Source organism: Coenobita brevimanus, chromosome 51 (assembly GCF_032717465.1).
Source record: "Coenobita brevimanus isolate Jiangsu-jjx chromosome 51, ASM3271746v2, whole genome shotgun sequence".
Classification (NCBI taxonomy): Eukaryota; Metazoa; Arthropoda; class Malacostraca; order Decapoda; family Coenobitidae; genus Coenobita; species Coenobita brevimanus.
This window is the reverse complement of record NC_137004.1, coordinates 31,647,295-31,668,522: the sequence shown is the minus strand read 5'-3', so window position 1 is coordinate 31,668,522 and position 21,228 is coordinate 31,647,295. Positions and strand designations below refer to the sequence as shown.

At 42.9% G+C, this 21,228-nt stretch overlaps 1 protein-coding gene across 1 annotated transcript in view; it reads left to right on the top strand.

Moving 5' to 3' along the window:
- Nucleotides 1-14,132: 14,132 nt before the first annotated feature.
- LOC145400103 (uncharacterized) overlaps nucleotides 14,133-21,228 on the top strand; it is a 178,429-nt gene continuing 171,333 nt past the window's right edge. Inside the window, exon 1 of the mRNA XM_080272612.1 lies at nucleotides 14,133-14,211. Coding sequence (XP_080128738.1) covers nucleotides 14,169-14,211 — 43 coding nt within the window. The 5' untranslated portion in view covers nucleotides 14,133-14,168. The remainder of the gene's footprint in view (nucleotides 14,212-21,228) is intronic.

Below are 21,228 nucleotides of genomic sequence, written 5' to 3'. Positions count from 1 at the left end.
CCACCTGTTTCCTACCCCCTCCCTTGGTGTGTCCACGTGGAGGTGATGTGGTGTGGTGGTGTGATGATATGGTTGTGTGGTTTGGTGGTGTGGTGTGGTGTGGAGTGATGGTACGGTAGTGGGGTTTGGTGGTGTGGTGTGCTGTGGTGTGGTGTGATGTGGTGTTGCATACAAAGGAGTAAGTAATAAAGCAAAAGGCAACATACCTGGTGGTCCTTTTGAGGGAGTTTATTACAGAGCGGGTGAGATCTGGGGTATCTACTGTATTCAATGAGCCAACGATAAGTATAGTAAAACAAGGATACTCTCCCTATCCAACAGTTTCTCCAGCCAAAACCGGCAGGAAAAAGTGAAAAGGACTACCATGCAGCACAGAAGAGCTGTCATGGAAACTTCATATAAAAGAATGAATGGAAATCATATTCTACATTTCCTCAACCTGTGAGGGAAAGGAACATTGTCAGCATTAGATACATAACGATGTTGTTCTGCGGCTTTGTGTTCAAAAGTTTGTACTGCAGAAAACAATATATCTCAGACTTGTATTTATTCGGGAGAGAATATGTTTAGCTGGAGATTAGAAGCCAAATACTTACACAAGTGATTTTTCATGCATTAAACAGTACCACTCTGGAAGACTATTCGTCCCGTACAATAACAGCTCATCTGAAAAAGAAATGCTGAACTTCACGAGACTGATAATGCTTGGCAACAATTTCATGACCATTAACTCCTGTATAATACGCTCCATCATTGAAGTATTAGTGTGGTGTGTGTGGGTGGGGGGGGGGGTGCGATGGTGTGGTGTGTCGTGGTTTGTGGTGTGATATGTATATAAAGGGAGAGAGCTGTAGTGTGGTGTATGGTCGAGTGGTGTGGTGTGGTGTAGTCGCATGACAGTGGAGATGGTGTAGTGAGGTGTTTGTGTTATGTGGTCTGGTGTGGTGTGTAGTGGTTTGATGGTGTGGTGTGTAGTGCTGTGGTGGTGTGGTGTATAGTTGTGTGATGGTGTGGTGTGTAGTGGTGTGATGGTGTGGTGTGATGTGGTGGTGTGATGAAGTGGTGTGATGGTGTGGTGTGATGTGGTGGTGTGATGATGTGGTGTGATGTGATGGTGTGGTGTGATGTGTGGTGTGATAGTGGTGTAATGAAGTGATGTGGTGGTGTGATGTGGTCGCGTGGCTGTGCAGGTGGGGTCCTCACAAGGGCGAGACCATGACCCAGCCTTGTCCTTGGCTCGGCGCGGCGTCTGGCAGGGCGGGTGCTGGGACCGCCTTTGTTTTCGGCAGGCTTCCGATTTGGGCCAGGGGGGGCTGTAATTTTCCTTAAGTGCGAATTAAGCCCATTTTCTGACATCAAGAGGGTGATCTGATGTTATCATAGTCTCGTATTAGTCTGCCCGGGCTTTAGCAGTATTTATTTTGCGCATTTTTTTACTCACTACTGTCTCATTACGAGCAAATCATTACGCCTTGACGAAAGATAGTATGAAAATCTCTTCTTCATACCGGTTCTTGGACAACTGGCTCTAACCTGAATCTTGATATGCCACACATGAGGTGATTCATTAATCCTTTTTGCCCGAAGACCTCACACTTTTGTTTAATTCTTACCATCTCCTGAAGGTGTTATTTAGCTTAGGAATGCCCGCAGATAATAAGCTCAAAAAGTCACTCATTTGATTAAAATTGTCTGGCATTAGGATGAATCACATATGCAAGACGTCTCAGAGCTCAGTGGGTTATTGGGTGTCCTTTTCTTTGTTCCTGCCTCTTTCCCTTGCACCCATCCCCATTCCCAGGCCCCATTTAGTGTGTATTATACGCCAAGTAGGTTTATCACTTCATTACTATGACATAGTTTTAGAGTTTATTCTTGGCATTGTCAGTCTGCTTTATTCAGAATAGGAGAGCCCCTGTTAGTAAAATGATTAAAGAAGGCTGTATGAAACCCCACCAGATCGAAGACTATATTCTAAGCTAAATGAAATCGTCTAGGTTATAGCAAGATAAAAATGATATATATGGTCTCTCAATGAAAGGGTTACTTGACTCTCATTATTCTCACTCGAATTTATTAGGTGATATAACATCACCTCCCTCAGCCAGCAAGAAGGCAGGTGGCTCTGCTCTGAGTGACAAGCCTAATGTTCTTTAACACAGGAAGCCATTTATAAAGATGGGTGGTACCCACATAAACAATTAAATGGGTTATATGGAACCTACTGTGATGACTCTGTTAACTTGAAGGGACGCAAATGCCGCGTCCATCCAGGAGCCAAATCTCCACATTCTTCCCCTCGCCTTGCTGCGTTGTGTGCAGAGGTGGTTAGTTGTCTGCGGTTGATGGGTCTGCTCGATCAGACAAACAGATGTTACTCAACAATGACATCAACAGTAAGATACACAGCTTCCCATTTTTTGAGCTGAGACAATGTGAAATCGCATATACCATAATATACACATTCAGTGGTCAGGATCAAAAGAAAAACTACCCACATATTCCCTGCGTGCCGTAAAGAATGACTACAGGGGTTGGAGTTCGGGGGGGTGGGGGAGCTTCTGCTTGTTCAGTCATGGATAAGTGTTTCCCTAATATTTCACGTGTTCTACATAACACTTCCTTTTACTAATTCATACTTGTATTCCTAAGTTGAGAGACTTTTTCTTTGTCCATAGATGATTCTCTTTGATGTGATGCATCAGGGAGGAAAATACTAAAAAATTCCAAAGTGTGAAGCAGACGCTGTGCAACAGTCGGTGAACTTTTGTCCCAAACTATACTCTTTACCTCTGGGCAGGTTTCGATGGTCTTCCCATCTCAGATCTCAGCCATAAAGAGTGGGATGATGAAGAATTGCCATGTGGAAAGGCTGATAATTTTCTGCTATACTCTGCGGCGGATCTATACCGAGAGTCCTGGAGATCTGGATGTCTTCTTGTCCGTCGTACCATTCTTCCTGGACGACAAAAGGGAAAAACATTGCATTCATAAGTACATATAGCTAACACGTAATCCACGATAAGTAACCAGAATTACTGAAAGTAATAAACGGTGGATGTTCACAGTGCTTTTTAGTATGAGTGACCCTGCTGATGAAGCTTTATCATCAGTAGGTAAGAAAATAATGGATCCCCCCTTTTACTAAATACTGGATCTACTCCTTGCACTGCCACGTCTGTTACAGTATTTGGGATTGGCATCTGGCGATAGATAGACAATATACATGCCCACAGGTCTGTAAGATTTATATATAACTGGCTGGCTTATGTGGGCCGAAATACGCGGACAAATGATGCGGTCAAGGAGGAAGCTAAGTGGTAATTCAGTAGTGTGGCTCTGACTCCCTGCCTCTCACTCTAACCCCCCCTCTTTCGCTCATTCTTCCCCTCCTCTCTCCCCTCTCTCTCTCTCTTACCTTTCCCCTCTCCTTTCTCCCTCACTCCGTCCCTCCCCTTTCCTTCACTCCTTTCTTCCCCTCTCTCCTTTCCCTTACTCTTCCCTCCCCTTTCCCCATTCCTTCACTCTTCCCCTCCGCTCTCCTCACTCCTTCACTCCATTCTCTCCCTCCCCCTTATTCCTCTTCTCCCCTCTTCTTTGTGTGTCCATCGTTCTCTTCTCTTTGTCCTCTCCCTCCATCAGTCCCTCTTCTCTTCCCTGTTCCTAGGTCTTTTCCTTCTTCCTTCCTTATCTTTCCTGCACTCCTGCCCTCCAGAATCTCCTCTCGCTCCTATCCGTCTCCTCTCCCCCTTCCCCCCTCCCTCTCACTGAATAAGAGGATCGGGGGAAGAAGATAGTGAAAGGAAGTATATAAAAAGTAGGAAGATGCAAGGAGAAGAGAGGCATGTGAAGGACAGATTGAGAAGGAGGGAAACAGAGAGGAAGAGGGAGAAAGTTAATCTTCAAGCAGAGGACAACTTCTGCAATATATATTATTCTTGTTGCCATTAGATAATATTATTCAGCGTAGGTGAGCACCTTAATAAAGGCAGTAGTCTTAACCCCAAGATCATGTGAAACGTCAACCAGATGTGCTGCAGATTGAAGTTACCCTCATTGTGCAGTCCATCATCCTTCATACGAACTGAGGAATGTTTACAGGACAGGAAAGAGGATTTTCGGTGCCCCTGCGTCTCCATGAACACCCTAATAGTACAAAGGAGTACATTAAAGCAGTGTGTACCCCTCTAGTTTATACACCTTATCCTGACCTGAATATACTCGCATGGACGTATAGAAGTAAAGGTGGGGGAAGGCACATTGAGAAACAAAGCCGCAGTCCTGGTTTCGGTAACTTACGCCATTGAGCCTGTGACGGATTATTAACCCAGTAAGCTTGGGATATGGAGTCATTGCATCATTCAGGTTAGTTAGAATAAAATGAAGTAAATATCATCGTGCCAAAGAAGCTAAGGAAGTAATAGAGAGAGAGAGAGAGAGAGAGAGAGAAATCTGAGAAGAATGAAGATATAATGAAAAAGAGATGTTCATACAGGAGAAATGGAAAAGAAAAGCTTGCAACCTAGAAGGAACAGTGGGTGTGAAGAAATACTGAAAAATCTTAATAATAATGAAAGAAAGGCATTCTGGAGCCGAATGCTAATCGCCCGCCAGAATAGGCCATATCTTGATACTCTGAAAGTTTCATGTTAACAGCTCAAGCCGTTCATGAGAAATAATGGTGCTAAAGGCGGGCAATAAAAGCTACCTGATCTTTGGCAGCCATTTTGGTGACCTTGACGTTTACCCCGAATGCCCGTTTTCGAACTCGGCCAAGATTTTCGCATATCTTGATACACTGATGGGCTTCATGTTGATAGCTCAAGCCGTTCATGAGATATAATGGGAACACACACACACACACACACACACACACACACACACACACACACACACACACACACACACACACACACACACACACACACACACACACACACACACACACACACACACACACACACACACACACAGAGGCAGGCAAAAACATTATCGCTCCGCTTTCTAAAGGCGGACGATAGAAGGAAACATGAAGGAAATAAACAGAAGGTAAAAGAAAGATGTGAGGCATAAATGAAGAGGTGGGTTACGGTAATAAAAGGAAACGTATATAATGAAAAAAATATGCAGAAGTATGAGAGAGAAGGAAGTACAGTCGAGAAAACTGAAGGAAAGAGAGAATTGCCAAAAACAATTAATTTACGTGATAAAGAAGAGGACAGAGTATCAAAGAAGTAAAGAATAACGCAGATATGATGAATATACTCTCTCTCTCTCTCTCTCTCTCTCTCTCTCTCCACACCTGTCGTCTCGCTTGTGAAACGTTTTTTGTGTATTGTTATTTTTTCGCTGTCTGTGATTTTGGCATGGGGAGGCCCGGGTACCTCATGTCCATGCATATTCAGGCGATCGGCTGTAGCAGGGGGCAGTGTCGCTCCCTGCCTGCCTACCTACCTACCTTCCTGCCTACCTCCCCGACTATCTGCCTTCCTGCCTTCCTCCTTGTCTATCCATCTTCCGCCCACCTCCCGTACAACCTACCTTCCTGAATACCTATCATCCTTCCTGTCTTCCTCGCTACCAACCATCTTGTCTGCCTAACCCCGTGCTACCCACCTACCTGCCTACTTGCCTACCTATCCCTTCTTCGTCTACTTCTCTGCCTACCTCATACTCCTCTCCCACCCTTCTGTTTGCGTATTCTATTTCCACCTACCCTCGTATTTGTCTGTCTTCTTCCTGCCTGCTTGCCTCACTCCTTTCTGTCTGTCTACCCTCTTGTCTACCCCGTGCTTTCCTCCCTGAGTAACCTCTTCTTGTCTGCCCTCTACCCTGTCCTCCTTGCCTATCTACCTGTATGCTTTCCTTTCTTCCACCAACCTTACCGCCGCATACTTTGTTCCCTCCCATCTCCGATTATACTCTTGTCTACCTTCTTTCCTACCCCCGTACGTGTCACTCCCTACTTTCATACTTATCTTCCTACCCACCCCTTGCCAGCTTTCCTACCTGTCCCTTACTTACCTTTGAACATTTTCTCACCTTATTTCCCTGACGTCTGGTGATCTCGAAGGCGCCTGATTGCTTAGTGGTAGAGTGCTGAAGTTACAGTGATTGTGCATTCCACGTAGCGGTTCGAATCTATTAACGGTGACTGGCAGCTTTTCTGTCACAAAATAATCCCGATGGCATAAGTCGAACTCCTGCCGATAAATGTTCGAGACATAGGAGCCTAGGCTGGGGCCCCTCTTCCTCGAAGTGGGTAAAAGAGAAGTGATTGTTTTTGCCTCCCCAGCATCCACCAATATACCGTACTCAACTTACTTCCTATCTCTGCTGGCCCCTCCCCCCACCTTCTTCCGTAGTCTCTACCTGTCTTGCAGCATATCACTGCCTACTTTCCTATCTGCTCTCATGCCTGTTCTTCTGCCAGCGATTCATCCCTTCCTGTCCTCTGACTTCCACATATACGAGTATGTTGCCCACGCCTCCTTTTCAACCGTACTGCCTATCTTGCTGCTTATCTTAAAGTCTGCCACACACACCTGTGCACATATAACCTAGCACAACATAACACTTCCTCCTTTATGTGTACTCTTGGGTGGCTGTGTAGGGCTGATCACACCTTCATCTTGTTTTTGAATGTGTGTGTCCTGAGACTGTTTTACGACTCTGGGTATAGACTTGATGGTTCGTTCCCTGAGGCCCAGCACTCCTTTATGTTCTCATACCTTCACCTGCCATCACTTCGGCGCTAGTGATTACTATCGATAATGAGGACTGGGCTGGGATTACTCTTTCAGTCCGATGATGCACTTTATTGGTTTATTGTTGCTACCTCCAGACAATTTTATTAAGCTTTAGGGAAACCGCGCGTAGTGAGGGGGCACATGGATATCTACCTTCTCCCCATTTGGAAAAGCCTCTCTAATGATGAATAAAACCGTCCGGAGGCAGTAAGAATAAAATGATGAATGTGTCATGAGCTTCAAAGGGTAAATAATGCAGATGTGTGGGTCTCATGCAAGTGCAGTAATGCCTTTATTACTAATATAAAATTCCTCAGACTATTTCCTGACGTGGCCGAGACTTGAACCGCGTCAGTACGACCTGTAGTCCACTTCTCTATCCACTTGACCTAATGCAACTAACATCGCATTTCCCACAAGTCCACGGTCACTGATAGCCATGCGTCACTTACGAGAGAGAGAGAGAGAGAGAGAGAGAGAGAGAGAGAGAGAGAGTGTGTGTGTGTGTGTGTGTGTGTGTGAAAATATTTTAATACATTTTTTACTCCTCCATCACAATGTTACAAAGAAGAGGTGAATGGTATGCATGTATGTATTGTAGCGGTCGGCAGTACACACCTGACATGGCCGGGCAGCTCTGCTATACTGTACACGTTCAAACCGTGTTTTATGGATTTTGAAGGACAAATGATTCGTAGGGCCAAGCTTCACGCGTGAGTATAGATGTGGAAGGCTTTTGGAGTGTATATAGGGTGCGAAGTGGATGTGGAAATTTTGTGCTAGAATGGTTGTTGTTGTTATTATTGTTTTTGTTGCTTAACCTCAGTCTTTCTGGCCGAGAAGACCCGTCGATCACAGGCAAGCAACTGTATCTAGGGGGTCCTCCTACAAGTACAGCACAGTTCAGTACGTGTACCGTGCAGGGAACCGGCGCCTCCGTGTGATTGACAGCACCTCGCCATGGTCGGACCAGGGTTCTTCCCACGGCGAGGTGGAAGGAAATATGAAGAGATTTGACTCCCGGATGGACGCCACAGCTGCTCCACTCAGGGCCACAGCACCATCATGTGTAGGCTCCGCTTCAGCCACAACTGTGGGATTGGTTTTATCTAAGAGTGAGAGAGGACGTATCGACAGAGTCCGAACATGTGTGGATGATACTTTTGAATGAATCAGTTGTTGACCTAGCATATGAGATTTTTCTACTTTCCTTTTGCGTGTGAACGAATCCAAACATATATACGTACTTGATCGACCGTTATCAAATGGCAAGCAGTTTTTCTGCATCCCTGATATGTTACCGTAATGTCCAATCTCCATAACGGATACATGTATATTCTGTACGGCCAGGAGCTCTACGCCAGGCTTCCGCTTTCCCCAAAACTATTACTTGATTTCAGTGTTGTACTGGAGACACAACAGTAACGGTGACACAGTGCCGGACCATCACTGTTGCGTTGCATGTCATCCCTGCAATTTGATGGGAGCGTCACGGATTTTAGGTAGTAATTTCACTTACACTCCACATAATTTCAGTGATGGACAAAATTTCTGGCCCATTGTTACAGCGGAGCAGAATGGCAAGTTATTGTTGAAGGTGTTTACTGTGGATCGGAATGTGTTGGTTCAGATCCGGTGTTTGTATGGAATTGTTTGAAGATTTGTAATTTCACCAAAACTGCTCTTTTCATACGCTTCACCGTCCCGTCGTAAAGGCCCATCACCATGTTGGATTAGGAGATTCCGTAATACTACTTTATCAGAGAATTATTTTCTAATTTTCACATTAGCTTTGCATTTATCCTCACACACAAACAAACACGGAAAGACAGGTAGAAAACGCGCGCGCGCATGTGTGTGTGTGTGTGTGTGTGTGTGTGTGTGTGTGTGTGTGTGTGTGTGTGTGTGTGTGTGTGAGTCATTAAAAGCGGAGGAAAAAAACAAATTATATTCGCGGAGTACATTTCCGTCCGTCTCGACCATAAGCAGACAGCTGTTTGATTTGCCTTGGATTTATGTTTTTTGAGGCACGATGACTGGCGTGGGGGCGACATCAAACAACGGGGCGCTTCATGTGCTTCTGCTTGTTCTTGCTCAGATTTTTGCTTTTGTCCATGTTTTTGTTTTTGTTCATGTTTTTAATTTGGTCTTGTTTTTTTTACTGGACTTATTAATTTTCCCGTCTTGTTCTTCAGCTTATTTTTACATTCGTGTGTGAAGCGCGGTTGTGTATATGTATCACTCAGTATGTGTGTGAGTCTATTTGTTAATGTGTGAACAATGTACTCAAAAGGTTTAGATCCCATTTAGGTCACTTGGAAATCTTAGCATGAGACTGACCTGTATTTTTTTGTCAGAATAATAGGACAAAGGTCAAGGTCACAGGGCAAGCTCAACTCAAAACGTAATGATGCGATTTAGACCAGACTTGGTGGAAGAGTTGCGGGTCAGTCAAGGAAGAAGTAATTCGACTTATAGTACAATTGGCCGAAGATCAAGATGGTAAGGCAAGGTCAGCGGGTCGGCCCTATAAGTCACAGTTTTGGCTATGCATGACCAAGCTTAGTGGGAGTGTTAAGGGTCACCCATGGATTAGGTGAGTCGATATTTAAAAACAATGTGTCAAAGATCAAGGTCACACGGTAAGTTAATTCACGCATCCGATCTTAATCAACTTTGGTGGAGGGGATCAGGGACAAGCAAGAATATAGTAGTTCGATTTGGAGAAGACTCGGTCAAAGTTCAGTGTCACTCGGCAAGGTTAAAGGTTCGGTCCATATATCAGTTGCGAGGAGCGGATGTCGCACTGTCTGAGGGGCCAATCATGTCCTTCTGGGTTCTTGTTCATTTGACCTTGTTCCTCTTGTTTCTGTTCTTATTTGTTATCGTTTGATTTTGTTATTTCTATTCTTTTTTGGTTCGAGTTTGTTTTTATTTCTCCTCTTTCTCTTGTGTTTGTTCTTTGTTCGTACCCTTGTTTATTGTCGCCCTTGTTTGTTATTATTTCTTTCCTGTTTTTCTTGTTTTTGTTTATTGATGTTTTCTTGTTATATTTATTTATTATTATTGTCTCTTTATTCTGCCTACTCGTTCTTGTTATTTCTTGTTTGTTGCTCCTTGTTCTTGGTTTTGTATTCTTCCATGTCGTGTTCTTGTGTTTTGTTTCTTTATATTGCTCGTGTTATTTTTGCGTGTTATTTGCCCTTTCATGTTACTATTTGTTCTTGTTTTCTTCGTTTTTTATAATGCATATTCTTTGTTCTTGTTTTCCTTTTTCTTATTTGTTATATTAATCATTTTTATGTTTGCGATTTTTGTCATTGTTTCTGTTTTGTTCTTCATTCTTGCTTACGCTGTTAGTCCCCTAACGGTCAAACCGGTCGGGGACTAGAGGTTTGCATGGTTCCGTCGGTACGTCAGTCCGTCCTCAATTTCGTGTTCGCTCTGCAACTTCCACATGCATGGACAAATTTTGACAGCTTCAGACAGTTGCTCCCCGTACCATGACGGTGTGTCGCGCGCAACAGCCAGCCATCTACTCTGAAGGTCAAGGTCACACTTGGGGCTCAAACAAGGTCGGGTGCTGTCGTACTTAACAGCTGTACCGACATTCATGTCCGCTTTGTAACTTCCACGTGCATGGACAGATTTTGATATAATTTCACACAATTGTTCCCCCATACCCATGACGGCGTGTCGCGCGCAACAAACAGCCATCTACTCCCAAGGTCAGTTACGTATGTATGGTTATCATCAGGTAGGGGACTTTGTATTTCATGGCAATACTTGATTCACTTGATTGTTCTTGTTTATTCTTGTGTTTTATTTGGGCCGCAAGCCGGAGGTGTGTAAAGCGCAAACGATTAATCCCCTTCAGTCTGATGGTGTGGTTTTTGTTTTATTCTTGCTACCTCCATACAGTTTGTTCAACCCAAGAAAGTTTTCGAGCTGGAGGAGATAGATAGAGATAGACATATATGTGGATATAAGTATACTGTACAGATGTAGATATATTTGAACTAGGTGAAAGAGCATCAGGACACTAATATGGAGCCTCACTAAATTCTGCTAAAGTTGAACACCTCGTTTCCTTAAAAAAAAAAAAAAAAAAAAAAAAGGACAAACAGCTGCAGTCCTAGAGATCCTGACGCATCTAGAAATTACCAATAACACACGGTGAAGAGGTGAATGTATGGGCAGCTATGAGCACATCTTTCTTTTTTTTTTTTTTCCTGCCTTCTTCCTTGCCAACGCCACAATATTGTTCAACAGAGGGAAATCCGAGCCGTGAGACCACACAGAACTATCTATTAATCTATCCGATAATATGGAAGTATTTAGGCGATTCTGTACGGATGAGAGAAATCCAAACATTCACAGGGTTAAGCACTGCCGTATCTATTAATCCCCTCATTCCCATTACATGTCATATTTAGCTCTTGCTACCTTCAGACGATTTTTCGAACTGGAGGGGTTAGATTATAGCCTTCATTATTCCCTTCATGATCAGGCGTCTTCCCTAAACCGGAAAGAAAATCATCTGCAAGTAGCCAGAATAAAGTGAAGAAAATACGTCACCGCATTCAAAGGGTTAAGGCATTTGATGTTATGGATCCACTTGCGTAATTACGTGAAGCTATGGAGGCACTTTTTTCTTTTTTTCTTTATTTTTATTCGTTTATTTTAGGCTAACAGCAGGCGGTTTTGTGAAGCCGAGAGAAATTTTTGCTCTCAGACTTATGACCATCGTTGATTAACCCTTTCGTTGATAAAGGCGCACTTAGATACTTTATTAAGGTTAACGCCTGGCTCAGGTAATGTAAATTCTAGCAATCAAAGTGTTAAGTAGCGTATGATAATGATGATTAACTACATGGAAGTGAATCTGGGACACACAGTCACGATCATATTCCAATCGTAACTTTTTTTTTTTTTTCAGGAAGAACAAGCCATGCGAAAATTTTCTTTTTTTTTTTTCTGTCCATCCTGCACAAATATTGATGAGAGGGAACTGATCGTAAGACGGTGAATCGATGATTTTAAATGCCTTTTTTTTTTTTTTCCAATTCATGCTCTAACAGCATCATTTCTTTTATCCATCCTCTAATAGGAAATCTTAGATAAGAGCAGGAATTGATCGTTAGTTAATTGTAAATCAACGTTGATTGTAAGGTAGTTAACTTGCAAATCAACGTCAGTAAGACTTATTTTTAAGAAGAGAAAGGTACGGGAAGAATCTGCACTCTTCTCTCCTTATCCTTCCTGCAACAGCAAATCTTAGTTCTGAGCGGAAATTGTTCGTATGTTCGTGAATCAGCACAACAGAGATGGATTTTTATAGGAAGAACAAAAGACACAGTGAAGATTCTGCACTTTCCTTTCCGCAGCCACAGAAATGTTAGTTATGATAGGGAATGTATCGTAAGTCTGTTTGCATCGGTAACAGCGGTACGACCCCGCCGCCGCTGTCACGTGTTTGGTGTTGACAGTACGCACAGTTGCCAGATGCACCTTGGACACCGAATTCCTACCTCGTTTTCTTCTCTGTCACAATCAGTATGGATGGTACGGTGGCTGTTTGTATGTTTTTTCTTGCGTCAGAGTTCTCAATGGCTGTCTGTTTTTCCCTCCGCCTGGCAAACTGCTTGGCGGATAATTATAGTGGGTTACTTACTCCTCCTGACGTCACCTTCCAACAGGCCTCCGAATTTGACTTGCCAAGTCATGGAATAAACGTCACGATATTATTAGTGACTGCGTGAAGGTATGTGCTTAATCTCGGTGCAACAGTGAATCACACCGAGCTTAACTGTTTATAATTATGATCGGCGGCACGAGCAATAGAATTAAATGAAAAAATATGTTATTTAAAGTGCAGGTTGGTGACTCAGGTAGGCCTCCATCCACATGTTTGGCCGGGATGATACGGGACGCTCGACAGGCCTTGAGAAACCTTACCTATATTTCATCAGTTCGCTGGTGTCATCTATAAATATCTAAACTGTTAGGGAACATGATCTATAAGTAAACGGGTTAATGTGTTATATCAGAAAAATTGTACTTTTTACTCTTGATATTAGAGATGTTAACCTGCGAGAGAAATCTAGGGTACGTTATAAGAAAAGGACCCATACAACAGTTACATCACAGGTGAACACAGAATTCTGCATCGGAACGTTCACAGAGGATCGAAGCGTTCTGTAACCGCGCTATGGGTGTAGGGGACGAATATCACCAGACCGGTTTTCGTCATCTATAGTGTATGGGTTAGAGGACATGTTGTGGGAGCGAGCGAACTCTTGCGCTCGTCTCATGATGCTTCAGGTCATAGGTATAGGTGATGTTCACAATATTAGCAGATATTGCAAGATGGTCGTAATGAGAGAGTATGTTCTTTGTTCTCATTCACCTCTCATATAAATATTCCCCGAATGGAGTACTATCACGAATGCCATGGAAAGTTTAATTTGTTCATAATTTTGAGCGGGCAGTTTTGTGATCCCCGCGGCTATAGTTACATGCGTTTGGCCAACCGGTAGCGATGGGAGGCGTGCTTGCGCGCGGTGGTGTGCAGGTAACGCCGTGGAGGCGCGAGTTGAGCGTAGTATTTTGCGTGCGGAGATACTGTGAGGCGGTGGAGGCGGCACTGGTGCTGCAGTGTTGCAGCGGCCAAGGTGAGTAGTGCCGCGCCGGGCTGACTGCTGGCAGTGCACCTCCTGCATGTTGCCGCTGCTAGGTGTTTCGCCCCACAGTACACACCCGCGCTCTTCAAAATCCAGTCTTACCACCACCCGCTCCCAGCACTAGTAGCTCTCCTAGGGGGGCCTCCCTACCTCCTGCAAGCAGACAGTGCTGTGCTTGTATTGATTGCTGAGTGGAGGTGACAAGAAGTGTGAGAGTGAGGAGGAGGCAGCACACAGGCAGGCTGCCAGCCAAGCAGAGTGTGAGTGGTATCTGTGGCAGCACTACAGTGTGGCCGCGCTCCGCCACCGTCAGCCAGTCCCCCACTGCCCACTAGTCCAGGGGGATGCTTGCTGCGCCGCTCCCGCTCATTCCACCTCCTCAGTCACAACTTGTGCTCTAGTGGCTCTCGCAACCAGTGTCCACATTCCCTTACTTACTTAGTTTGATACCGACGGATATTATGTGAAAGTGGTGTACAGTTTTCAGTTTTATATAGTTTTAGTGCGCGAAAACTTGTAATGTGTTGTGTCGGGATTACTTTTATACATCATGATCTGATCGCTGGAAGGTACCATGAGTTGGTCGCTGCAAGCCAGTGAGAATATGATCACTTGATAAGACAACTTCTGTGAACGTGACCTGACATTGTGAGACTAAACTTAAGAAACCTCCACGAGTTTATCCAGTTTTCTACGAGTTTTTGTGTTGGAGGGACGCCACCTAGAAGAGTGCTTGATGCTTTCATCTGCTTGCGATTCATTACCCGTTGGCATTACAGGTACTTGTATTTTTTAATTTGGTACTGATATTTGCTCTTACATTTAATTACCTTAGAGTTAATAGCATAATGATAGCACTCAAGCAGATTTATAATCTTAAGTTAGTGAAAATATGATAGTATTTAGAAGTGATTCCAGGCCATGATGAGAAAGCGGTGGCATACGTGAAGTGAGTGTGTTGTGTCCCATGGCAGTACACAGAAAAGGATAACACTGTGTACTTTATTCAGTTTCAGAAGAGATTAACTTTACCCAAGTAAATAACATTTAAGTGGTTCATATTGTTTGTGTTGTTATGAACCTAAACTTCAAACAAGTTCACCTACCCAAGGTCTTGTGTCCGCTGTGCTAGAAGACCAAGGTAACGTGAAGATCCATCAGAATTTCACTTATTCCATTTCCATGCAGCAGTATGAGTTAACACAAAAGAAGTTAATTGGCTCCTCAAAATTTTTCAAAATACCATGGGATAATTTAATGCTGTGCTGGCCTTGATGGAATTATTTAAAATTTGCCGTTGCTGTTATAAAAATAACTCTGCATGCGAAATTGATTACTAAATTATCACAGTTGTCTTGTACTGGAGAGTTTTATTTGCTCAGGCACAGAGGGAAGTGGAATAGTGTTTTTGTCAGTGCATGATATTTTTTTTACTTGTGGAATGAACCTTACATTTTTACCTGCAGTGATAGGAACACAGATACACCTCACCATACTTGTTCTGTGACTGAGAAAAAGCAACTTGATTTTTTCCTAATGTGTGCCGACCGGAGTCTGTCACTGATCATTCGTATAGCCTGTTGTAAAAATGATCCTTAGTGGTATCGTGTTTGTGTTAGGTAGGTCTTTAGTGTATGTCGTGTCAGTTTGGGTAAAATGGATTATTAGTTGGTGGTGTGCATGAGTCAGTACTAATCACGTCTTTTTTTTAAACATGTGTGTCATACGGTATGGCTTTAGAGTAGGTAGTTGTTGATTAATTGCGGTATATAAAGACAGCGAATATGAGTGACGTAAACAGCATAAGTAGCACCGTAATGAAGCTATGGTGTTATTATTTAGTGCTAGTAGACAAGACATCACGCTGACATCTCATACCTTTTTTTTTTTTTTCTTTTTTTTTGTCGCGTCTTCATGACAGCATATTAGAAGTGGTCTTGGGTACTTGTGAAGAGATTCCTGTCCCATCATGGTACAGGAAGTTTTTTTTTTTTTTTTTACGAGTTTATGGTTACTTCGAATGGTAAGTGAATAATATAGAGAAAATGAAATATTAGTTTTCGTTTATGGCAGATGTATCCTAGTGAGTCATTAAGGGAGGTTTTCGCATCACGTCCCAGTCGTGATTAATTATATTTCGGTTTCGTTGCTAAGAATTTTATAATGGTTATTAATAATTTTATTGACCGAAACCATTTAAATATTTTAGTGCATCGCTTCACTTTACAGCTACCATAAAACTCATTACCAAGCAGTGAAGAAGTGTCATCGAATCCCTAAAATGTGAATAAAAGATGTTATGGTGTATGTATTATTTAAGATATATATGAAGCAAGGTGTAGCGGTGTATGTATTATTTAAGATATAGATGAAGCAAAGTACAGTGGTGTACATATGTATTATTTAAGATATACATGAAACAAGGTGTAGCAGTGTATATATGTATTATTTAAGATATACATGAAGCAAGGTGTAGCGGTGTATGTCGTATTTTTGTAATAGTTTAGACTAGACAGCGGTGACTGTGCCTGTGAACATGATATCTCACCCATAAGCCCCTCCTAGTGTTCTCGCCAAATCTTCATGCTAATATCCCCGGCCTACATGACGCGCCTTGCCTGCCGAGAAACAGTGCAGATATTAAGCCAAACTTCGAGCCCTCGCCGCCTCCTCCGCTAGACGTGTATATTGATTGCCAGGCTTGCATTTTCTGCCCTGCTGTACTCTGGGTTGGTTTGAAGCTTACGTGACGCCTCATCCTCAGCGATTTATTCCGCAGATTGCACCTCAGTATCCTCTTGTATGTTATTGATACAAACAGTCGATAAAAATAACATACAAGAATGTTAACTGTAATACGCAGAAATAAATCGCTTAGGGAGAGATGCTACGGAGTCTCCTTGGCCTCCCAGAATACGACTTGACGCCCCTGCCTCACTCTATAATACATGGCGCAGGTGATTTACAAGTTGTGTCCAGAATATCACACCCGCACGCCACGAAGCTTCAAATATTCTCAAATTAAACACGGATTATATATTTCCTGGCTCTGTTTGCCGGTTTTCCAGGCAGCGTGTTTTGCGTTGGGCTAAATTGACTAATAAATACCTATAATAAAGTTGTAGCTAATCACTGCTGCAGCGTAAAGTTTTATATTGTATTTCGCGGTTAAAATTTCAGCCGCGGAATATGCTTTCAGTGGACTGTGGAGGAATTTGTTGCCAAAGTAATTACCTGCCCCACCTGGTTTGTGCATTAACCCCTCCAGCCGCAGGACCTCATGTTTAATTCATTCTTCCTGCAGCCAAACGATTTTATTCACTAGGAAGAATTGCCTAGTGAAGGGATAAATTCGGCATGATGCCATATTTCATTCATTCTTGTTGTCAGACGATTTTTTTCAGGTTAGGAAAGGAAGTTAGTTATGAAGGGTAAATTCATCCATAGTGCGTCATTATTAATTCATTCATGTTGCCGCCAGGCCATTTTATTTAGATCCATCCCTTTGGCTGCGGTGACCTTCAGTCAGCTGATGGAAATCTTCCGTCGTAGCTGGAATTAAATACAAAGTCCCTTATGCTCGCCCCAGCCGTCCATCATGATAGGTTTTCGGTACTTTTCATTGCCCTGGGCTTTTCTTGAGCCAAGCAAAATCGTCTGACGCTAACAGCAATTAAATGCAAAGTAGGTAATTCACAGCGATAGGGTTAGTGAATGCTATACTAAATCCCTCCGGGTCGAAAAGTCTCCCATGCACCGAATAAGATCGTCTGGAGTTAGCAGAAATATACCAGCTGAAGGCGTCACCAGATTCAGGGGGTTAATTATATAAATTAAAATTGTTCAGCTTAATTCCTAACCTTGCAGATTCCGTGTTCGATTATTCAGGTCTTGGTTTCCTTCAGGTGTTCGTTCAGATGTGCTTGGAGGTAGATATTAACTTCGCTCTGATGGCGTATTCTTCATTTACACCACCAGACGATTTTATTCACATTAGGAAGGACGTCTTAACAATGAAAGGGTCAGTGAAGGCTATATCTCACCCCTCCAGTTTGAAGTCCGTCTTAAGCTGCATAAAATTATCTAGTGACAGCAAAGATGACAAATATATATATATATATGTATATATATATATATATATATATGTATATATATATATATATATATATATATATATATATATATATATATATATATATATATATATACACACACACACACACGGTATATATACTGGTACGTCATCGTAGTGAAAGGGTGAAGTCTTATGGTCCGTTTCATGTCGTAATATTGATTTTGCAGGAATGAAAAGGAAAATACCAGATCAAAACGTACTAACCATGACGCTGATTTACAAACACACCCATTATCGATTTCCTGTCCTAAGTACGGCAAAATTTGTTTTTTGTAGGAAGGACAAAGAGAGGAGAGCTCAGAATCTGCGTATGTCTTGGTCTTCCTGCGGAAACAAATATCAGCTGCTGGATGGAACAGATGTTTAGGTTTGTTAGTGAGATTCGGCCGTGATGTGTGACCCGTATTCTCTTTGACATCGGGGACATTGTGACGCCTCTTCATTAGCGATTAGCTTTAGATATCACACATTAATATTCCTATTATGCTGTTGATGCCCTTCCGTGTAAACATAGATCACACCAAGAACTTAGAGGAGGATGCAGATCCCTTTAATCAGATGACGCATTTTATTCTTGTTATCGCCAGAGTTAGACATAGCCTTCATTAACCCCTTCACTACTTGAAATCTCTCCTAACGTGGATAGAATCGCCTGGTGATAGCGAGGATAAACGAAAATAATGCGTTTTCGTAGTCAAGAGGTTAAGACGTAATATGAAAAACAAATTGGTGAATAATAATTTACGAAATTCCCAAGGCAAGGAGAATACGGCGCTGTGTGGCGAGTTTGTGCTGTCCCCGCTCCATGCCGCTCTTACCGTACTGCTTCACCCTCCAGGCACGCCGTGGATTTATAAACATTCCTAAGCTTAAATTTCGGATATAGCTGTTTGTTTATACCTTTAGCTTCACTTAAGCTTGTTTAAAAGACTGCTTGTTTGTACCTTCATCCGCAATCACCGAACACTACACAACGACCAGACTGCGTAGGGAACAACAGCTTCATTTAAGTGGGGGAAAGAAAAAAAAAGTATGACTTTTGATTTCTGAAGAAATTCTCTTGTATGAAGACTTATTATCGTGAAAATTGGCTAAGATTCTTCATAAATACGATCCCAGAACGGCAGCGTAAAGAGTCATTATTGAATATCATGATGTACCGTGTGATTGATATGGCCGCAGAATTAACCGAAGCTGCAGTCGGACTGGCCAGTAACCTTCCCATTGTGATGACGTCTTAATTATTTTGTTCTGATTACACCATAAAGTTTTATTCATCTGGGGAGAGATCTTTTTTCTTCTTCATTACCGCCATCTATTATGGAACCTGTAGACGATTATGTTCATCTTGGGGAAACCCTCTGTTTATTGAGATATATAAATGGAAATTGGAAAACTTGTTTATCTGGGAGATGCGATATGCGAATGATAATTAGAGAAAAAGAGGATCTATGACACATGACACTCAACTAGCCTTAGACACGTCTCCTAATTATGCTTGTCGCTACCGCACAGATGTACGCCACCGTCTCCCCAGGTGAGCATCGAGTCTCCCCGTTAAAAGTACCAGGTTTTGGCCACTTGCCGGAACCTTGATGAGGCAGGTCGGCCTCACACGTAATAATTTGCTTTTTTCGTGTTCCCCTGTCAACGTTTGGGATACCATTGTGTTTACGTGTCACGGCACCATGAGATATCCATCATTTATGGAAAGACTGCTGGTACAGTTAATGCTGAGTCTTTGTAATATTTTGTCAGTAATATGCATCACTCTTACGGCGTGTCCCTTACTCTTCTCCCTGATGCATATTATCAAAGAGTATTTTGGGAGCAGAAAACATACCAAGCCCCTCACAGCTGAAGGGGTTTGACCACGTGAGAGCAATAAGAAGTGATGGAATATTAGGGGCACTTTGACTGTGTTTCAGCGCACTTGATGCCACAAGAGACGACGGAGGACTTGGATTACCGGTGGCTTCGTGACGAGAGAGACGTACACTGCTACATTTACGATGTAAACAGGGCAAAAGGTTCATGCACTGTTCCACAGCTTGTACTTCATACCTCGGGTATATATATCTGTCGTTTTCCTCCCTGATTAATCGACAAGAGAATCGTCTATGGGTAAAGAAACACACCAAGCCTCTCAGTTTAGGAGGAAAGTAAGAAGCGAAAAAGTTGAAATATTAGGTGAATTTTTGTCCCCGATATTTAGCAGTTGCTTACCACTTCTCTCATGTCGCAGATATTCTAACCCCAATCCCGCTGTTCGAGGATGTCGAACTGCAGGACAACTTTACTAAGCCTGCAATCCACTGGGCTAAGGTTCATATGAGCCTCGGGTAATAACAGCAACGGCAACAGCCAGAGGACGTACCGGATAGTTCACGGTTTTTCGTACTACCAAACTGACAAATTTAAGCAGCTTTTTGGAGAGTCCCTTAGTAGGAGAGGGGTCAAGGAAAAATTAACCTAACCCCTCCAATTCTGAAGATCACTCCTACTTTTTTTTTTTTTAATTTGTCGCTGAAATGTGTTGATATTAAACTGATCTAAGACGAGCCCAGCATTAGTTTTGTGATACTGTTTCATGATAAACCTTAGAGAAAAATAAAACGCATTCATAGATAGATACACACACACACGTGTTTACGGTATGTATACGGTATGAAGTGACGTTTATTAGTTAATACGAGTCAGAGTTACAGACAGGCTCTATACTGACACTCAGCGATAATGTGACTGTTCTTTGAGGCCATTTCATCAGTTCTGTTACTGCCGCTGTCTTACTCACCACACTTCTTGGTCACACTTTCCTTCACCACTTCCCTTGCCACCTTCCATTAGTATTCCTTCCTTCACTTCTCACCCCTTGTCATTTCCTCCCCTTTCACTTCAGCCTCAACCCTCCCTTTCCCGTTCCTCATTACCTCTTTCATTTCCCCTTCCCCCTTCACCCCTCTCTTCACTTACTCCTCACCTCTCTCTTTTCCCCTTTCCCTCACCCCTCTCGCTTTTCCTCCGCCGCTCACCCCTCTCCTTTCTCTTCCCCTTTGCCCTGCTCTCTCCCTTATCCTTCTCCTCCTTCTCGCCCCTTTCCCTTCTCCTCGTTTCCCCATGCCTCATTTCCCCTCATCCCCCCCCCTCTCTCTCTCTCTCTCTCTCTCTCTTTCTCTCTCTCTCACCGCTCTTCCCGTTTTTTCAACTCTTCACGTTGTCTCCTCATGGGCCTAGGGGATTCCCAATTACACGTAAGTCTATTTATGTACATGGGGAGATACTATTCTGCGTTATGTCGTTGGTAACCAGAATCTCTCCCAAGCTGAGTAAAATCGTCTGACACAAGGAAAAGTGGACAAGACTAATCGTTATCGCAGAGAAGGCGTAAAAGGAAAGTTGGTTATATTTTAAACCTCAGATGTCCGCCACGAGCTGAGGAAATTCGTCCGGAGAGTCAAATTAAACAGATAGATAGATGGTTAGATAGACAGATGGACAGATAGATAGATAAATGAATAAATAAATGCATCAGTAAATGTTATCGTCATGGAGTGTTAATGGAATACAGGAACAAGAGAATACTAAGGCAAAAATATATCAGTAATGGAGCAAGACTAGGGACCCATCTATTAACGCCTATCTTTCCTCTATCTCTCCCAGC